The 21,731-nt window shown below is 28.4% G+C and overlaps 2 protein-coding genes across 4 annotated transcripts in view; both read left to right on the top strand.

Annotated features, from left to right (window-relative positions):
- Positions 1–10,763, top strand: part of LOC102681139 (aquaporin-like) — a 13,100-nt gene extending 2,337 nt beyond the window's left edge. The window contains exons 2-6 of one of the 2 annotated variants that reach the window (XM_006607513.2): positions 849–1,008; positions 8,241–8,428; positions 9,130–9,273; positions 9,568–10,005; positions 10,410–10,763. In XM_006607513.2, the coding sequence (XP_006607576.1) occupies positions 873–1,008; positions 8,241–8,428; positions 9,130–9,273; positions 9,568–9,987 (888 nt within the window). In that variant the 5' untranslated portion in view covers positions 849–872 and the 3' untranslated portion in view covers positions 9,988–10,005; positions 10,410–10,763. Of the gene's footprint in view, positions 1–848; positions 1,009–4,602; positions 4,696–8,240; positions 8,429–9,129; positions 9,274–9,567; positions 10,077–10,409 lie in introns of those variants that run through there. The other variant, XM_031508245.1, reaches the window with a different exon arrangement.
- Positions 10,764–11,316: 553 nt separating this feature from the next.
- Positions 11,317–21,731, top strand: part of LOC102681264 (aquaporin-like) — a 36,107-nt gene continuing 25,692 nt past the window's right edge. For both annotated transcript variants that reach the window (XM_031508075.1, XM_006607514.2), the window contains exon 1: positions 11,317–11,671. In XM_031508075.1, coding sequence (XP_031363935.1) covers positions 11,647–11,671 — 25 coding nt within the window. In that variant the 5' untranslated portion in view covers positions 11,317–11,646. The remainder of the gene's footprint in view (positions 11,672–21,731) is intronic.

Here is a 21,731-nt window from a genome sequence, read left to right as displayed (position 1 = left end):
GTAAAAAAAAAAAAAAAAAGAAAAGGAAAATTAATTAATTAATCCTGGAACTTGTGTGTATTTTTGTGAAGAATAATTAACGAAACCGTTTTAATCCATGTTGAAACATTTATAATGATATTTATAGGATTTTTAATCCTTTAAATAATAATTTGTTTTCTTCTAATTAAAATAAAAAAATAATATTGCAAAGGATAATAATCTTTGATTTTTCGATTTCGAATCTTTGAATATTCGATCCTCAAATTATCGAAGATGTAATATTGACAAATAAAATTAAATAAAAATTTGTTAATTACAAATAACCGATCTAATTTCGATTTTTTGAATATAGAGATGCTTCAATTCATTGGTTAAAAAGAAATTGAAAGTTAATTCAAGATTTATATAATGCGAAGAAAAATAGAATCTATATGTAATACTCTTGACATTGAGAATGCAGAAAACGTAATATTAGATTTGCAACGACCGACACACGTTCCTCCTTATCAATTTTCATTTTCGACGCAGATGAATATCGAAATGATTTACAATCGTATGATTTATTTTTTGCTTTTCTGTCACCGAGATTTACGATTTCTTTATAAAAAAAAAAAAAAAAAAACTTCGTTCTTCTGACAAAGAAAATCGAGAAACGATGTATGCTAATTTCACAATATTGATCAGAGAAATCTCGGATCAAAAATAGAAATTTTCGTTTATTCTCGTGAAAATTTTTCTCTATGTAAGAGTGCATTCAAAATTGTTATTTCGTTTTCCATTTTCCTCCAAGTATTTTATCTCGAAATATTCGATTTTCTCATCTATTAGTATGAAAAATATAATTCGGTTTTTTGAATTTCCGACAGATTCGACAAGCAAACTCGATCGACATGGAACCAGCTGGAATCTCGATAATACAGACGGGTGGAATCGCGGACAATGCGGGTGGAAAATCGAAAGACCTTGGCATTACGTTCAATCCGAGCTCGAGCATACAGGCTGCAAAGGAAAAGATCGTGACACCATGTAAGTGAACTTTTCAACTATTTATCTCAGCTTCCACGGATATTTTGAATTTTTAAAACTTTTTAATCTTTAATCTTAGAAGATATTTTTCGTAAAAAACTTTTTAATTTCGAAGATATTTCAAAAAATATAATAGCTATAAAGTTTGAGGGATGTTTTCAATTATTTCAAGTACAAAGATTAAAAATAAAAAAAAAATTTAAAAATTTATTTATTTTCTTTCTTGCTTTAATTCTGTAAAATTAAATTAAAGACGATTTACCCAATGAAAGAGCAATGAAAGTTTTCGTTCTTAATTTCGTGTGGAAAAAACACGATGATTAAAAAAACGAACGATGTAGAAAAAAAGAAAAGAAAATGAAAAGATGATTGGAGAAGGAGTTTCTTTAATCCCGATGAAATTCCACCAGATATAAAAATTCGAGCATACCGCTTAGAAAGGTGAATGTTGTACATTCGATCCTACTCGGTGAAAGAAAAGAAAGTACGGGCAACGCGGCATGCATTTCAAGAAAACAAGATGCCAGAGATCTCGCGATCAACCGGAAAGTACATCACGTGAAACGGAAGTCGTGAGCGGTGAATAATCGACCTTAATTATATTCCACGCTCCACATATTCATTTATCGTGAAAAACGACGAAAAAAACTTGCCTATGTTGCTAGAAAAATTCATATATTCAAATTCTCATGGAAAATATCTATCTATGATACATTTATTCGTTCAGTTCTTTTTTTGGAAAATGTAATTAGGGTATCACGTTAGATGAATGTCATTATGCGAGAAAGATTAAGTGGCTTCAATTTATTACTACAAATGTCACTAAATTATAAATGGAAACTATCAACAACTATCTAACAACTTTTAAACATTTTCGTTCTTGCGTGTCAAATTTCGGTTCAATTGACTTTTGAAAAATATTCGATGAATTGCATTTGCATATGTCAGAGATTTGAATGATTCTATGATGAATAATAACCCGGAAGATAGCTCATTCGTTACATAGTTGTGACATAGTGTGAAGTAATTATCACCGTGTTGAGGAATAATCGTTATTACCATTGTAGCGTGTAAATCAATAAGCTACAAATTGTCGGATAATAAAATCCGTATGTATTTGCTATAATTTTATTACGCCTCATTTAATTTTATATTTGGATTAACAGATCTGTTATTTGAGAATTGTTAAGGTTAGAAAAATGTTTCTAGGGATTGTTAACCTTAAAATCTTATATTTCTCTGAATATGATCATAAAAATAAATATTTTTCCCCTAGAAAATTGATTAATTGATAAATTGCGATATTGAAAATTTAATGCATCATTTTAAAAATGAAATGAGATTATACTACCATGAAAATGATTTTCAAGAAATATTAAGGGTACCTCATTTTTTACCACGACCATAAAACCATGTCGATACTCAGCAACAAGATTTAAACCCGGTTTCTAGAAGCACCGTTATGGAAACTGAGGGCTGTTGAAAGTATCGTGTTAATTTCCAACTTTTTGAGCTTTTTAACGTACCTTGAATTAACATAAGAAACAAATATTTATCAATCATTGATTAATAATCCTTGCATAAAGTATTGCAAAATTATTGGCGATTCAAAAAAAGATATATTTTTTTTTAATATAATTATATTTCTCGATAAAAAAAATTATTTAAAAATATTTATATATATTTAAAAAAATGATTATCGTATCATTTCATTCGAATAATCCACTGTGAAACGGCTAATTAATAAAAAATTTTTACATTAATACGAATAAAAATTAAGTGATTTGTATAATGAGAAAACTTTAAAAGACATTTCAAATTGAAAGGAATAACAGACTCACAATAATAAAGTAATTTCAATTGATGATTGAATTTATATTCGAATAATTCGAATAATCTGAATAAAGTTTTAGAATAAAGAAAATAAAACTCCACTTCCTAAATATTTTATCGTCACACACATTGTTTATTCTGATTTATAGATCCATTAACAAAGTACGTTCTTATGATTGCCCCACTTGCGAAACACGAAATCACGTGAAACAACATCCTTTATGGTGGCGCCACAATATCGATATAATCGTAGTGATTTCCCTCATTTTCCTCGTTCCAGATACTTTCGAGTGATACTTTCTTTCCAGTCTGTAAAAGTCATTGATAAACCTGATTCTTCAAGAGGTTTCTATTTGAAACACATCCAACTCATAATCTGTCCATTATTTGGATTCGTAAATTCGAATGAATGATCCTTCAGGAGGATCTTCAAATTTCGTATTTTCGTCTCATGAAAATCGATCCATAAATTCTGTTTATGATATTTTATTTTGACTTAGAAAGTTAATGAGATGCACTTTTATGAACATGTGTAAGTGAAAGGAATTTAATTCTGATTCTATATAAGATGATATGATATGATGATATTAGCTAATATGAGAATCCTTATGGTTTCTCCTTATGAAATATGTAAATTTAAAAAGTATACAAAATAATAAAATAAATAAATAAATGAAATAAATATTATGTTTCAATGAAGAAACTTTAAATGAAAATTTTATTATTATTAAACATAATGCTGATTATTTGGAGTTTTATATATAATTGATATACGATATGATATGAAAAGAATATAAATAGTGTTGTTTTGGAAACCGGTTTATAGACATTCACTGCGAACTTGACCTATTGTCATACTTGTATGATGACTCATTTGTGTAACATATATGAAAAGATGCAGTTAATTTATGAGCAATTGATAAGATAAAATTTGATTTCGATGAAATAATCAAATCATAACTAATCTTAGCCTGATATTTTAAATGTTTTTTTCAAAATTATGAAAATTAATATAATAACGATAAAGATTTCTTAGAAAATTTCTAACTATTCAATGTTCTTTAAATATTTTTTTAAATCAATATCTACTTAATCTTAATTAGGTATTATTATCTCAGCAAACTAACCTGAATTCAATTAGAAGAAGAAAAATTTTTTCTTATTTAGATTATAGAGAATTTGTCAAGCGAAGAGATGCTGAGGTGAACATGTTGCGGAAAGCACGGAAGCGACGTTAATTGGAGCGTGGAACGCTCGAGCAAGAAGTAGTCCTCGATCTTAGGGAGCTTTTGCGCGTGCTCTCATCGAATCGTGTGCTATATGAACCAGGCAGCGACTAAACTGCGGCGAGACAGAAATTAATTCCATGCGCGCTTTCTACTCTAGTCTCTCGACACGCTATTAATTCGAGAGGGACTCTATTGTTTCAGTTTTAGTTATATCGAGAAATCGTGATGTACTTTCTTCGAGTTTATGACGCTGCATTACAAGCGTATATTAAAAAAAATTGGAAAAAATTTCTGACTTACGAAAGAACGAAAGAAAAAATTTCATTCTATTTCAGATAAATTAAGTACATTTTTTATATGGTGAAATATCGATTTATCAGACTTTTTATCAAGATTTTTCATCGACATAATCATTTTCTTCTTTATCGAGCCAGGCGATTGAGTGATTGGTAATTCTTTTCATTATAAATAGATGGCGTGTAGAGTAGCATTATAAATTGTAATTGATATAGGAAATAAGGAGAACGTGGATTTTTTATCGAGTTCGAAAGGTAAATGATGATCCTTTCACTTTTCTAAGTCATGTTTTCTAATTATGAGCAAGTAACTTTCATCATAATTACAGGTACCACCTAAACTTCTTATAATTCTACTCGCAATTATGAAACTCAGATATCATCAACGAACTTCTATATAAATAGTCTTATGAAACAAAAATTTCAATTTACTATTAGCTATATATAATTTTCTGAAACTTCCTCATTCTTAAATAAATTATAATAAAATTTGTATCATGTTATGAAAAAAGTTTCCTAATTGCTATTTCAAGCAATTCACATTACTTTATATTTTTATGTAACAAGAAAATTCTTGTTATATAAAAAAGTAATAGCTTAAACATACATTAAAGATATTTTACAACATTAATAAACTATTACATTCAGTTTAAATGTTACATCAGAACATTTTGATTGATCTTCGTTCCTACGTATTCTGATTTTCATATTATTAAATGTTTTTCTTTTTTAATATAAAAAATTTTTTTACATATAAAAAATTCATATACATATACCATAAATCTAAAAACTAGTTTTTTCTCACTTTATATATTATCAATTTAAACTTATTTTTCATTAAATTATTCTTTTTTACAATTTGAATAAAGTATACATATATACATAACCTAATATACAAATATACATAATATAACCTATTTTTATATAAAGAATGTATACTCTGTAAAAGTTAGTGAATTTCTATATATATATATATCTTGAATAATATTAGGGTCTTCCAATAATTAGGCTTTTGTCAATATGGAATCAAACCTGAAAGCCGAGGTAAACGCCAATGAGTGATCGCTGTCACTCTCGATGGGACGTTAATGGAAATTGTGCGTGACACATGTTGCCTTCTAATTATATCCGGTCGGTATACGGTTAATCACGAGAACTCTACGTAATTCTGGGCCAAACGTGTTTCCGCATATCCTATGTCTAACTATGCACGCGAGAGAATCTGCGGATAAAATTGGGTTATCTGAAAATTGTCAACGAGTTTCGAAATTTCTAACCAAAATTGTGATTTTTTTTATTACAGCTTTATAAAATATAAATTTTTATCTTAACGATGATAGATTTTTTTTTAGTGATTTTTTTTTCATATATCTTAAAAGATAAACTCAAAGTTGATTTATTAAAATATATAATAGAATGATTCATTAAATATATTTTCAGAAATTATGTGGATGATTTGGCTGAATACATAGAATAATTCATTTATCGTAATATTGTTGAAGATTCTGAAAATTACTTAAGAAGATATTTAAGAAATATATTTAACAATGATTCATGTTTAATGTTCCAGGAAAATTTGTTAAAATCTATTTTTCTCATAAATTATAGAACTAAAAAATTTAGAAGTTTATATATGCATTTTACATGATACTTGAAAAATATAAATAACTTTTTTTATCATTAATTATATCAACTTGTTTTATTCAATATATCAGAAACGAAATTGAATGAAGAAAAGAATTTAGTAAAATATATTCAATGTTAATATAATTTTTATAATAATTATGTTATAAATATTGTGAATGAAAAATCTTAGATTCTACATTTCACATTTATCCATTCAAAAATATGACCTATGCTATTGATTTCTTCATCATTGATAACATTATTTTATCATTTTTAATATATGTATACGTAATAGTGACCCGAGATTAGTAGCTCGCTGCGATAAATGGAACAGAAATACTTACAATCAGGCTTGGATATTGTTAAATAAAAATATACAATTCTTGCTACATCGCTTATTGAAAAAATATATATTGATTATAAAAATATAATTTTTTAATTATTCATTTATTTTGGAAAATTTTTTAAGTTTCTTTTAAAACTATTTATTTTTCCAATCGTAAGAGATTTTAAGAAATGATAAATTTCTACAATACTGACTATCATTCTGCAAATTTATACATCTATATATAATCATATTGGATCCATGATTTTTCTCGATAAAAAATCTAATTCATTTTCCACTTTCAGATATATTTGATTTTGAATAATTTGTTCTGATCAGAGTTAAAATTTCTGCAAAATTTTTAATCATTTTTATAGGTGTAATTTCATATACAGGATGATACAAAAGTGATTCAAGATTGTATATTATTGAAAGGTAAGTTAGATTCTCTTATAAGCACATAGTTTCATGTACACATAGTATCATATACACATATTCTCAATATCTTTTTACAAATCTAGGATTTCACATACAGAATTCTTCAAAATAAATTAATTCAAGATACAAATACAGATTTAGAACATCTATGTCAAACCAAAGATCTTCAACACTCTTACATAAATATAAGATTTACAAAATATCCTAAAAATAACATAACTCAAGATGTTCAAATAAATTTAAAATATAATTTTTTAGNTATATATATATATAAGATTTCATATATAGGATGATTTTAAATTTAACATATAAACAACAATTCTAATAGCAGAATAGCGAATAAATTGCTAGAGACCTCATTTCCACCTTCGTCTAATGCCCTACCCTACAGGATTCTAGATAGTAGAGCAAGTGGTGCAAAGAGGAAATTTCGCATGATCCAGGGGCAATTCCATCTGGAAACGGCATCGATCGTGCACGTCCACGGTTACCTTAATGAGTCGGGGAGGGGCTGCCGACGTAATTAAGAAAATTGCAGCCGATCGAGCGTGGATCTGCCGTGCGCCACGAAAATCTCGCACGTGCTTGCGAGCATTATTCCACCTCGGCTCGAATATCAAGCCACGGCGGCTCCTCTAATGTTCCACCTTTCTCCTGCCGCGGTTTCTTCATTATGCATTCACCGCGTGTCCCTTCGTTAAACCTCTTTCTTCGACCAATAGCCATCTCCTTGACATCTGTATTCCACCGAAGCCTCTGTTTACTTTGGCGCCAACGATATCGGCCACCACTCCTATTACCATGTTCCTAAGCCGTTTCGTCCAATCTCCCTAACTGGGAGATCTAGACTAGTGTGTTATATCGCGCGGTGAAAATTTAAATGGAAATTCATCCTTTCGCGCAGATATGGCTGCAATTGGTTTTATAATTTTTCATAGTTATTCGAACTGTTCAATTTCACGTCCGTTAAGGAAAATTCATTCTCTTTGACGCACGAACTCTTAGCGAAGTGATGTATTATGTAACTCGTGTTCTCATATGCAATCGCGAAAAAGTTCTTTAGAATTCTAAATTGAAAATGAAGAAAATGATTTTACGAATTTATTATTCTTTTGCCGATAAATTTGATTAACAAATTACAATTTGATAAACAAAATAACGTGTTATTGTATTCAAATACGCTTCTTTGTATTTTTTATGCAAAACTATATTCTTGAATTTTAAGAAAACATATGATTATTATATAATTTATGAAATTTTTGTACATATTTTGAAAGAAATCTATCTTTTTTAAAAATGATGAAATGATGATTTGTTCGAAAATGTAATATTTTTTCTACAATTAAAATATTTCATTTGCAATATTTTAGGCAATAACGATGCATCAAATTTTCTTCACAAGAATTTTTTTATAGCAAGATCGAATTCAACTTTTGAGCTTAGAAAATCATAGATTTGTTTTTTTTTTTTTTTTATTCGTTCCAGGCTTGAACAGTTTGACAGATGAAACTGTCAGCGGTTGGGAAATATTTACCATTGCCCTTAGTGAGACAATTGGCACCGCCATTTTGGTATTTATAGGATGTGCAGGCTGCATTGGGAGTTTGGGGATTAATCCTTCAGTATTACAAATCTCTTTAACATTTGGACTAGCTGTCTTGATAGCTATACAGGTGAGAAGTCTTGAAAAATGATCCTATATTATTTTAGATTGTTGTTTTTTTGGATAAGAAAAGATGAATTTTGTTTTTAACTTTCTAATTGTATTTTGGAGTTTATGATTCAAAATTTCATTGAATTTTCTTTATATTCTGGAAGATATAAATGAATTTTAATAAGAGAAATATTTAAGAAAATATTTAATAAATTTAAATGAAAAGAATCTAATTTAAAAAAGAACTAGAACAGAAAAATATTAATAATTTTAATCTTTTATAATGTTTTAATTAACAGTTTTTGATATCTGTTCAGAATTTGCATGGTGCATAAAATTTGATTATAATTAATTCAATGTTAGTTTAAATTTTCGTTTTGTTGAACGAGAAATAATGTTAATGAAGTTCAGATAAGTTGATTCAATTCGACTTTCCTGTTTGATACTTCTAAAACTCATCGTCTATTTACAATTGCTAATCAAACCTATCTAAAGAGACAGAAAATCAAAAGGTCAATGATTAAATTGAAATTCTATTTTTAAATTTCCGGCAGCCTAATTCCATTTCAATCATGTACAATCTCTTTTTTTTCTCAAAACTCTATTTTATTCTATTTTTAAATTTTAGAGATCTTTTCGATTATAAAATTCCTTCATAAATGCTTTTTTATTTTAAATATATTTTATATTCCTTCCACTTTTGTATTTTATTTTTCACAGAGCATTGGACATATCAGTGGTGCACACATAAATCCCTCTATAACAATAGCAGCACTGATCTTAGGGAAAAAATCTTTATATATGTCAATCTTGTATATTATTGCCCAATGTATTGGTGGAGTGTTAGGCTATGGTCTTCTTAAGGTAAAACGCTATATTAAAGATCAATACTTTAATATTTTATTTTTTAAATTTATTATTTTTCTCCTATTTATATATTTTTGTATAATATTCATGATATATTTTAATTTATTTTATTTCAAAATTTTACATGCTTTATTTTCTATTCTTTTTTCTTTTTTTTCATATTTTACATCGTTTGTATCATTATAGTAAAGATAATTATTATTTCACATTAAAAATTTATTTCATTGTTTGATTCTTAATGATGCAATCTAGACATTTGCACATTATTTCACACTTTTTTCTTCTCACCAGGTGATAACTCCAGTGAATCTAATGTACACCACTTCTCCAGACACAGCATCGTCCTTCTGCATGACTGACATCCACAAAAATCTGAACATATTTCAGGGTATAATGGCAGAATTCGTAGCAACCTTGATTTTGGTTTTATTCGCGTGTGGTTTATGGGACGATAGGAACTCGAAGAACACAGATTCGGTGCCCATAAGATTTGGTTTCTGTATCACGGTACTTTGCTTAATTTTTATCCCCTATACCGGATGCAGCTTGAATCCAGCAAGGACATTGGGCCCAGCCATATGGAATGGCTATTGGAGAAATCATTGGGTCTATTGGTTAGGTCCAATCTGTGGCGCAACTGCAGCGTCGCTGATATATCGATATATATTTCTACACAAGAGAACTGAGACTGATTTTGAACAAAGAGAATAGGAACAAAAAGTAATAATGGTAGGTAAAGATGAAAATAGGTAAATATCGTGCAATCCTATTTTCTTTTTGTAAATTAGAATTATTTTTAACTTAAAGATGACGCAGATTTTCATTTCTTTGGTTAAAATATCTTATTTAATATTTTTTTATTATTTCTATTTTCATTTTTTAATTTTCAATATTAAAAAATCACATGTTATTTTTACTAAAATCAAGTCTATTAATAATTTTAGAATTCTAATATGATCTTGAAAACATTGATTCACATAAGTTTTATACAATTTCTTCTATTCTATTTTCTTCTTTATACAAGAAATTTCTTTCATTCTTTTTATTTATAACTTTATTCAATTTATTTCACCGAAACCAAGGAAGAGAAATGTGAAAATAGCTACATTAATCGACTATCATTTTACTTTTAGCGAGCAAAATCGCATTTCGATAGTCCATGTTCGCAATTCGAGCGAGAAATCTTAATCGTATTGCACAAAGCGGAAGTGAAGGATTGAAATAGTCTCGAGGAGGAGTTCTCGGTTGCGTAGACTGATTTTTTTCTCTTTCCATCGCTGTTTTTTCTTATATTTTCTTTTCTCACGAAAACTTGTTACACGTAAAATTAATCGTGGAATTTAGATTATGTGCGAATCAACAAATAATACGATTTCGACGAAAGAATACCAAAAAGTAGTATGAGTGGCAGAGCGATTAAAAATTGTAAAATATTTTTTGAAAGAAAATATTATGTATATAATATTTAAGATAAATCATCGATAAATGGAACTATGATTTGTACAATATATTTCATTATAATATTCTCTTAGTGATGAATTTTTTCAGAATTCTTCGATATATTTTCTTTTTTATTAAAATCGCGATCTCGTGTTTTTGGATATGAAGATAGAGGTAAATAAATTTAATACATTTTAAAAAATCGATTGTATGTTTTTATCCTATTTTCTCATTGTTTCGATATTTTATAATCATCTATTTTATTTTCGTTTCACAAAAATAGAAAAAATTTTAGAGGTTAGAACTTTTAACTAGGATTATAAGCTTTTCAAATTTCAAGTTTTTATTATATACATTTCTATGTATTTACTACACTCTAATATTTATATTTAAGCGTCTAATATTATCAATTCCAAGTCTAACCTATTCTATCTATATTAAATTTTTAATAAAATTTTTTTTCTCCAAAAATTGAAATTAAAAATCACCTACTACATTCCCGCGAATTTCTTTTCCACGGTTCACCGATCCTCCTGCAGATGGTGCATCTAAATTGTTTACAGTTTCGGGTTTGTTGTACGCGGCAAAAATAACCTCGCTTTATTTGGCATTCAAAAATAAACGACGCGATAATGCGCGCGCGCTGACGCTACCGCGCACGCGAGTAAACGAAATGATGGTGGGGTGGTTACATGGAGTGAGAGGTTAGCCACTGAATCAACTCATCGAAGCGACCACGTGCCGTGACGATAAAAGTGCGTACGATCGTACCCGTTCACAAACAATCGGGACGAGTGACGGTGCAGTGCACTGTGCTTCTCCATCGTGCCTTTCAATCGATTCTCGATCGTTACCTCTCGATCGTCATCTCTCGATCTCTGGCCGCGCGTCAGTGTGTACAGTGACTGTGTGAATACAGCTCTGGTGATCATGTCCTCTAACGATCTGCGTTCAGGTAAGTCATGGATAAAATCAATCAAATTGTATCTATATAATCAATGTTTTTCAATCTTTCTTTGTTGTTGGTATGGTATTATATATTTATTTATAATGATAATTCAAATTTTATGATAATTCAAATTTTTGTAGGTAATATAGAATTTTTTAATATCTGATAGATTGAATACACGATGAATTTTTAGATGTGTAATATTGTAAATTGTACATTATATGAAAGTAATATTGATTTTGAGCGTGATGAAATAAATTTTAATTTATAATGTATACTTAAATTCCATTTTTTATTATTTGAATTTAACTATAGAATTGAATTTGAAATTATAAAAATTAGTAAAAAAGTTTAAATTATTTTTGAAATATTTTTAAATAAATTAAATTATATTTAATTGCTTTGTTTATTGTTGCGATTCATTCAAAATTTTATCTAATATGATAATAATATGATAATATGAAATATTATCTAATATGATTCATATGTGACTCATAGATTGACAATATAGATATAAATATTCATAGTAAAAAATAAAAGTTTAAAACGATCATTTTCTTAAAATTTTTAATTTTTGGTTTATATATAAGGAGAAAGTGTATGCAATTTGCATAGCGAAATATTTAAAAATATTAGAAAGTAGGTTATTTATAAAATATTGAGTTTTATTTTCATACAAATATTAATTTATTTCATGTGTACCATCATTGATGTACTCCATATATAATTTGATAGAGACATCTATGATTTAAATGGAAAGTTCAATATGGGCTATATATGTAACTTATGTAATCTATATATGTAGTACTCTATGTATTAAATATATATAATATTGTGCGATAAATCTATTAAGTGGATAAATATTTTAAAATTTTGTTTAATACTCTATATGCATATATATATATACTTCACTTTATTTCCGTTTGTTTCGATTATTCTTTTGGTTTGAATAGAGCATAAGGTGCAAATTCATAGGACGATAAATATCAGTCATTATTCTGATTTCTTAAGTCACTGAGTTAATGGTATTCTTACGATTTGTGTGAAAAAGTTTCTTCTTATCAATTTATTCTTAAAAATATTTCAAATATTGATCGAAATATGAATAAAAGTAAAAAAATTAGAAATTTACGAGATAGACTAATAGATTCATGTTTTGTAGGTTAGATTTGGTTAAATTAGCCATCAGTTTAGTGATTCGCTTCTTTTGATCAAACATTTTGTTATTTGCATTGAAAATATCGTATATTAAATATAATAAATATAAATAATAAATATTTTGTGTGTTCTTATTGAAATTCTAAGCTTAAAAATGAGTAAACTAAAGAAAGAAGTCAATACAATATTGAATCATAATATATGATAAACTTTTATTTGATTAAAAAAAATAACTGAAAGTTGATTCAAAAAAAATTCGATGAATGTTGATGAAAAAAAAAGAAAGAAGAATATAAATTATTTAATTGAAACTGTGAAGTGAAATACCGAAGCATGGATACTGATCGTGGGTATAATAATGTTTTTATAATATGTTTGTTTTTCGATAGTATCTTATGATTCGGTTTGCGTATGTATTGAACTTTATTACGACAGAACGAAGATTTTATTTTGAAATGAAATTTGTTTTGCTTTTTAAAGTTCTATTTTTACACATTTTGTACTTTGAAGACAATTTATATATCTGTTTGTAGTAAAATCGCGAATGCAATAATATCCGAAATTCTTGCCACAGTTTGTTTCATAATTTCTGACTAATTAAAATACAGAAACTCTATCTATATAAATAACAGATATCTGAAAGATAATTAAAACAAAACAAATTTTTCTCAGTTTAGCGAAATATTTTATACATGTTTAAATTATACATAAAATATTAGAAGTTACTTCAATTTTACTTTAAAAAAAAACTGAAAATTAATTTTTTTACATTTCATGCCAAGAAAAATTTATCTATACATTGCTTTCTTTTTAATTTTCAATTTCTTTTTTACTGTACAATTTTTCACTTTTTTTTTATGTTTATTTAGTATTTATCAAGTAGTATTTATGTTTATATAGTATTTCTCAATTTCTCTGCTCTTTTCATATCATTATTTCATATTCCCCAAATAATATAACATATTTTTACATCAGTGTTTACATATAAGGTTCCATTTTTTGAAAAGAAAGAATAATTTTAAGACACATGTTAATTAATGTTTTCTTATATTTGTGTGAAAATTAATTATTATAATGAAAAAAAATGCCACGATTTTAAATTATTTGATATTGAATTCTGTTGATTAATCTTACTTTGTTATCACAATTAGTCATATACATTTGCACATTCGACGTTGAGACTTTAACACTTATGTTAACAAGTGATATATATTTGATTTAATAATTGGTGATCACACGAGAAAAGCATGATAATCACATTTCCTGACTACTTTGTGACTAACAATAGCATTCAGATATAAAATGTGAAAAAAATAATCAAAACAATATAATATAATATTACATATAAAAATATAATAAAAATAATTTTACGATTACCATTCCAAATCATGATAGACCATGCTCTTTTTTTTTTTTTTTTCAAAATTTTTAAATTTAAAATTGTATAATTTTTCCGTAATCAAAATTATATTATTCAAACTCGAATCGTTGAATGTTCATTTATGGTCGTAAATCTGATCAAGGTAACATAATCATCCGTGGTAATTATTGGCGTCTGTTTATTACATATGATACAGATGTCGAAGATCGATTAAACCAATCGTAAAAAAACAATAATATGATTACATAAAGTAATGAATCGAGTTCAATTTTTTCGATTTGCATTTTCTTATTAATCCATGACCTTGAAATATTTCATTAGCGAAACATCAGATCAAAATTGCACATTGATGAATAATTAAATTTTCATAAGAAATAAGTATCTTTGCGAGTACGTGTAATATATTTTTATTTCAAGAATGTTTTATATATTTCATTAGAAACATTTATCGAATTGAATTATACACGTTTCTTCTTATTGCTTGATTTTTCTTTAATCATTGAAGCTGAAAAACAAAAAGAAATTTTTATTTATAATGAAGTTAGAATTTATGCATATATCGATTAAAATTTCGAATTTTTAATAGAATAATATTCTATTAAAATAATAGCTATATTCACTTTATTTATAATAGAATTAATGTATGACTTTTAATTTTATTTATGTTTTTATTTCGATTATCGTTTAGTATTTTAGAATATCTCTTTTATAGAAAATAGAAAAAAATTATTATCATTGACTGAAAAGAAAAGTACATAATTTTTAACGATAATTTCAACATTTTTAAATTCTTTGTTACAGAGTTAATTTTAATAAAATGATTAAATTAAATTAAATTAAATTAAATTAAATTTATATATTTACATATCATAATTATACACCATATGAATTAAAAACTTTTTCTTTTTTCTTTTTACTTTAATAAATTTAACACCACAAAATTCTTTAAACTAACTTTTTTATAAGAATAAAACTAGATCATCTTTTTCCTTCTTTTTCCAAATAAACAATTTAAAAAAAGAAAAATTAAGAATTTAAAAGAATTTTAAGTTTTGTAAAAAAAAAAAAAAGAAAAGAAAAAATTCCACAATATATTTTAACAAATATTAGATCGCAAAATTCATAACTTCTTAACAAGAATAGTGTTAATTCATAAACACCTTGAAAAATAAAAAGAAAAAGAAAACGAACTATTCAAGAGAGAAAAAAAAAAAAAAGAAAAGTAGGAAAATAAAATATCGCTTGGTATACGGAATCGAGTATTTGCCAATTGCTCACGTGGCTGAATGTAAGCAGGCTCGATAGCATCGCGCGATCAAACTTTTGATTGCGTAACAATGTTGCTCCATGGTACACACAATTTTCTACCGACCGTTATACTTTCTTTTTACGATCGAGCAAGTGGTATCGTTCTGAAACCGGTTCCTCTCTGGTTATCGTGGAAGTTCAGAGGTCAGAGGTGCCTCTAAATTAACTTCGTTTTAAATTCGAAGTAACCGACTTTACTTTGATTTTCAGTTGAATCAAAACTCAAGTTTCAATTTTCTTTTTTATCGACAGAGCTATCACGAATAAAATGAATATGCATATATATTCATCTCTTTAAAGAAAATTTATCGAAAGTAATACGATTCGTGGAAGATTGGAATTCCTAAAGATTCGTAGAAAAATAAAAAATTGAATTTTTTAATTTTTGATATCTCTAATAATATTGATAATAATAACACGTGATTATTACATGATTTTAGATGGTATTAATTTTATTAGCTTTTCGATTTGATATAAGCTACGGATTTCCAATATGTGGTATCTTAAGTTGAATAGTTTTTAATATAATTGTTATACAATTGTTTTTCTTTGTATATAATTAATTTGTATAGTGAATATTTTTTTTTTATTTAAATATATCTATCGTTAAAATACTTATTCTATACAAAAATTATTTTCGAAATAATATCGTATGGTATAAATATGAAAAATATAAGAGAAATACAAAATTTAAAAATGATCAAAGCAATAAATTTAAGCTAGTATTTTTATTTTAAGTTAGATCTATTTTTTTATCGATATAGAATGTTCATAGAAAATGCATATAAGGTAATCTAGAATAGCTTTTTCCTCAATATTTTTTTGTTTTAGATAAAAATAAATAGCAGATAAAATGCGATCGGTTATAAAACATCGGTCTCGATTGGATCTGATTATTCACTTATTTTCCACGTTTATCGAATATTATGGAAATAACGTTATCATTCGTGATGACACAGTTACTGATAGATAAGTTTGTTTAAAATAAATTTAAACAAAGAATGAATATCAATGTAGCGATTGACATAAAGTTAGAAAAATTTTCCAATTGGTGACCATAACGATACTAGCACCCCCTTCATCTTTCTGTTATTTTTTGCAATAAAACTTCTCCTATCCAAATTGATATTCATTAAAGATGAAAAAAGGGATGTTCTGGGACTTGAAATTTCTTGAATTTTAAGGAAATATTCTTTTATTTTAATATTGATCAGATTTTTGACTTTTGCTATTTTTTTCAACTTCTTTTATTGTTTTAAGATTTAAACTGCCATGATTAATTCAAACACTCGGTGGAAATATTTTAAATCGTAATTAATTTTTAACTCGTTTGAAACGATATTTCAATTTTAATTCTCTGCTCTAGTATTTTTATTTTCATGAAAAATACTAAAATTTCAAATTATATAATTCAATTTCTTTCCCGATTAGTCAACTGTATTTGTATACAATTAACTTGATTAATCCAAACAAGATAAAATTGACATAATTGATAAACTGAGAGATCATCGCCCATAAAAATGTCATTCATATTTCGACGATAATTCAGTTTTTTCTAAAGAAAAAAAAAAAAAAAAAAAAAAAATACGATTATCAATGAGTCCGACTATCCGTTTAACCTTCACACCCTGTAATTAAATTCTCCAACAATTCTTTTCCTCGGGGATTTTTCCACACTACAACACCGAAACCAATCCGACCTCCAACATTCCATATATTTACATATATCTTCCAATAATATGTATCCAATATCTTTTTATCTCAAAAGTTATGAGTCCGCCTTTTATCTCTCTCTCTCTCTCTCTCTGGCCCCCTCTTGATTCAAATAAATAGGGGAAACTGCTTTATCGGTCGAGAGGGGATTACCCGATAACATTTTCACCCGATGTCCTTGCCACAGATTTCGTAAACCGATTTTTATTTTTATCCATTGGACAGATTATTATTACCTCGCGTATTACGATCGCCCGTGAATGTTGAAAAATCAATATCGAATCGAATATTTTTGTTCCACGATTCAACCTCTATCGTATCGTGGAACAAAAGCTGACTTGGAATTGGCACGACACGAGCCATTAGTCAATTCGAGCATGATGATGATGATCTACGTTATATCGACTACTCTATTCATCCCCTCCCTCCTTCTAATAGACAGATTATACTAATTGCCACGTAATCTCTCGACTGGCGATGGGATGGAATTAACCGAATCGCGTCCGGATCGGCTACCGCCGCTCGGGTTCGAGGACAGGTCTCTCAAAAACGTTTGCTCAATGGACGATCGGTAATGTGGGAATCTTGTCAAGGTCTGTTTGCTTTGACCCGAATTGGAACGGATCGAGTGGATTTCGTTCGTTTCTTCGGGCATAGAAAAGACATACGGATGGAAATAAGAGTTGGGGGAGGGTTAATAATCGAAGGGGGCGTGGCCAAGCATAGGCCACGCTATTAATTACTTTTCTCCGAGATAAGACTTTGCAAGCTTCTTCTTCTTCCCGCGTAAACGCGATTGTTATCGTTGAAGGAACCGCGCTACTTAGCGAGCAACAAACTTTCCTCCGCTTCGAGACAATGGGAGAGTTTATGATCGGATTTTCCTTAGTTTCCTTGGCCTCGCCGCCGTCCTCGATACTTTTTTCCATCTTCTATTTATGGGAAACGTCACGTAACCGTGTCACGTGAAAACAAGGGCGAGATATGATATGTTCACGTGAAATTTTATTTTATTGCTTTAAAGAAGAATCTTCCGTTAAAACGTGGGTGATTTCATCGAATTATCGATGAATAATCGAAAATAAAAATATCGAATATTTATTGGTTTTTTCTTTTCGTGACGCTCGGTGGTTATCGAGAGAAGTTTAAATAATTTGCAAGAGAAAGATCCGATAAGATGGAAGATAAGATATCGAATCAACTTCGAAGTTTGTGTTCTTTCTTATCGTGCTTTTCAAAACTGTATCAATCTTGAGAATTTTTTCAAATCGAATCAATGAAAAGATTAGATAATACAGGTTAATAAATTAAAATGATAATTAAATGTAATAAAACATGTCCACTCGAGTAGAAACAAGTTCAAAACTCTTATCGACCAGTGTTCTCAAGAATATCGGTATGAAGAAGTGTTGAAAATTTTTTTCACGTGGAATTGAAGTGAAAGAGTAAAAGTTTCTTATCGATCGATCGATGTTTTCTTTGACACAGAATCAATGAAAGTCCAAGTGAAAAGGTTAGTTGTATTTAATATTATATAAAATTATATTTATATATAGATTCTCGAATAGAATCAAGCTCGTGTTCTTTTTTTTTTATCACTTTCTGCACGAAGAAGATGCTCGTGCAAAGAAATCGTGGAGAGAATCTTCTTCGCACGAAACTAAGTGAAAGTCGAAGCGAAGAGAAGGTTAGGTTTAACAAGTTACGGCGGGATAAGGAGGTGGCGCTAGTGGGCAAGTGGAACAATACGACTGGCATAAATTACACGCAATTACGATGTATCCAGTGGATCGCAATTACCTGTTCGCCGTTGTAAAAGCGAACGGCGGAATGCATCGTTGCACAAGCTTGCCTGCCTCAGAATCCAATTATTCCTTTCGAAAATATTATTCTACCGTTCTTGTAAAGAGGAGGATTTTTTTCCCCTCTTTTTCTTACTTACGTATAGTGGATTTCAACGATTTGATCATTAATCCGATTTTTTTACGGCACAAGCGAAACTGCCAAGGAAACTGGAGCAAAAAAATTATGGATATATCGAAAATTTTAAACTTGAAGCTTTATCATTTTAAACCATTTATATATTTATGAAAAGTTTTCAACTAAGCGGGGATAAAAAGTTAAAGTGACGTTGTTAATTAAAATTTATTACTTTTAAATATGATGAAAAAAAAATAACGATCGAAAAGAGATAATTGTTTTACAAGTCGTGTGGCAAATTAATTACTTACTGTTGAAAAGATGAATCGACGTTTGCTAATTTTTCAATCGTGTTATCTATTAATATTACCACTATTAAATCGATAATTTATGCAAGTTACGAGAAAGGGACTTAATGTTCTTTAAAAAGCGCTTATAAAATATTTGCATCGCGATAAAAATTCCGCGACACCTGTAAAATTCCATAAAATTATCATCTTTTTCTTTTTTTTTTTTTTTTTTTTTTTTTTTTTTTTTTTTTTCTTACACATTATACAACTTTCATAGCTAGGATAATTATGACGGAGCAAAATTTGACATTTCCGATATTATTTGCAATTATTGTAATTACCCAACGAGTATGATAAATCACAAAAATATCCTGTATTGGTAATGAACGTGTTTAAACGTTATAGTTCAGGATTGACTGCATAAATATTCTATAATTATCCTAATTAGTGCGAAAGAGTTAATCGAACATTGAAATTTGGTTAAATATTCATGCCCTACTACTTTGAAAATCCGATGTACAAGCATAAAATCGGGATATTGGGATCCAAGGTGAGCCAACGAACGCATCATCGTATACCGATCGTATCGATCTGACCGTTCGATAACGATGAAATTGTTTCCCTTTGGCGTTGGCCAGGAATTTTGGGTAATTGTAGATAACGAGGTCCGTGAGGATCCACGAGCACGGGGGTATGGATCCAATTTCCACGGATAGTATGGATATTTTCATCGGGGCGGATCGATAGCGATGGCGAACAGCCGCATCAATCACCGGCCACTCTTCCGATGAACGTGCACTCTGATTACTTTCCGGGTATTCACCGTCGAAAGAACGAATTCGCGAGCGAAAATACGAGTAACCGCGTGTTTTCGGCGCGAAAAAAAACGCGTTTCGTCTTTTTTTTTTTTTTTTTTTTGGTTACAAGCTTGTTCGACCCTTGTAACATTGAAACATGGGTGTGTGAAACGATCGTTGATTAACTGTCGCGTTGATTGGCTGTCTACTTTATAATTTTTTTTTATTTTGAAACGTCCTGTATAGTAATGGAAGTCGTTATGATCGTTCGTTGATGGTGTAACATTGATTAGAAACTAGTGAAACGCTGATTAATTGTAGTAATTATTGGTGTCGTATTCTGTAATCTTTTATTTTGAAACGTCCTGTACACTAATGAAATCGTTATGATCGTTCGTTGGTGTAACATTGACTAGAAATTAGTGATTATGAAACGCTGATTAATTGTCGTAATTATTGGTGTCGTATTCTGTAACCTTTTATTTTGAAACGTCCTGTATAGTAACAGAAGGCATTATGATAATTCGATGGTGTAACGTTGATTATTGAAATTAGTAATTGTGAAACGCTGATTAATTGTCGTAATTATTGGTGTCGTATTCTGTAACCTTGTATTTTGAAACGTCCTGTATAGTAACAGAAGGCATTATGATAATTCGATGGTGTAACGTTGATTATTGAAATTAGTAATTGTGAAACGCTGATTAATTGTCGTAATTATTGGTGTCGTATTCTGTAACCTTGTATTTTGAAACGTCCTGTATAGTAACAGAAGGCATTATGATAATTCGATGGTGTAACGTTGATTATTGAAATTAGTAATTGTGAAACGCTGATTAATTGTCGTAATTATTGGTGTCGTATTCTGTAACCTTTTATTTTGAAACGTCCCGTATAGTAACAGAAGTCATTATGATAATTCGATGGTGTAACCATTTGATTAGAAATTAGTGATTGTGAAACGCTGATTAATTGTCGTATTGGTATCGTATTTTTATTTGAAAACTTTTTATTTTGAAACGTCCTGTATAATAACGAAAATCATTGACATATTTATAATCGTTCGATGTTGTTATATTGATTGAAAACGTGTCTCTGAAACGATTATTGATTAATTATTGCATTGCTGTGTATTCTATCATTTTTTATTTTGAAACGTCCTGTATAGTAACGAAAGTCGTTGACACTTTTATAATCGTTCGATACTGTAACATTAACTAGAAACATAGTTATAAAAGAATCGTTGATTAATTATTGCGTTGCTGTGTATTCTATCATTTTTTATTTTGAAACGTCCTGTATAGTAACGAAAGTCGTTGACACTTTTATAATCGTTCGATACTATAACATTAACTAGAAACATANTATAAAAGAATCGTTGATTAATTGTCACGTTGTTGTGTATTTTATAATTTTTTATTTTGAAACATCCTGTATAATAACGAAAGTCGTTGACACTTTTATAATCGTTCGATATTGTAACATTGATTAGAAACATG

The sequence above is a fragment of the Apis dorsata genome, unplaced genomic scaffold, assembly GCF_000469605.1.
Source record: "Apis dorsata unplaced genomic scaffold, Apis dorsata 1.3 scaffold_5, whole genome shotgun sequence".
Lineage (NCBI taxonomy): Eukaryota > Metazoa > Arthropoda > Insecta > Hymenoptera > Apidae > Apis > Apis dorsata.
This window is presented reverse-complemented; position numbering and strand designations above follow the sequence as displayed.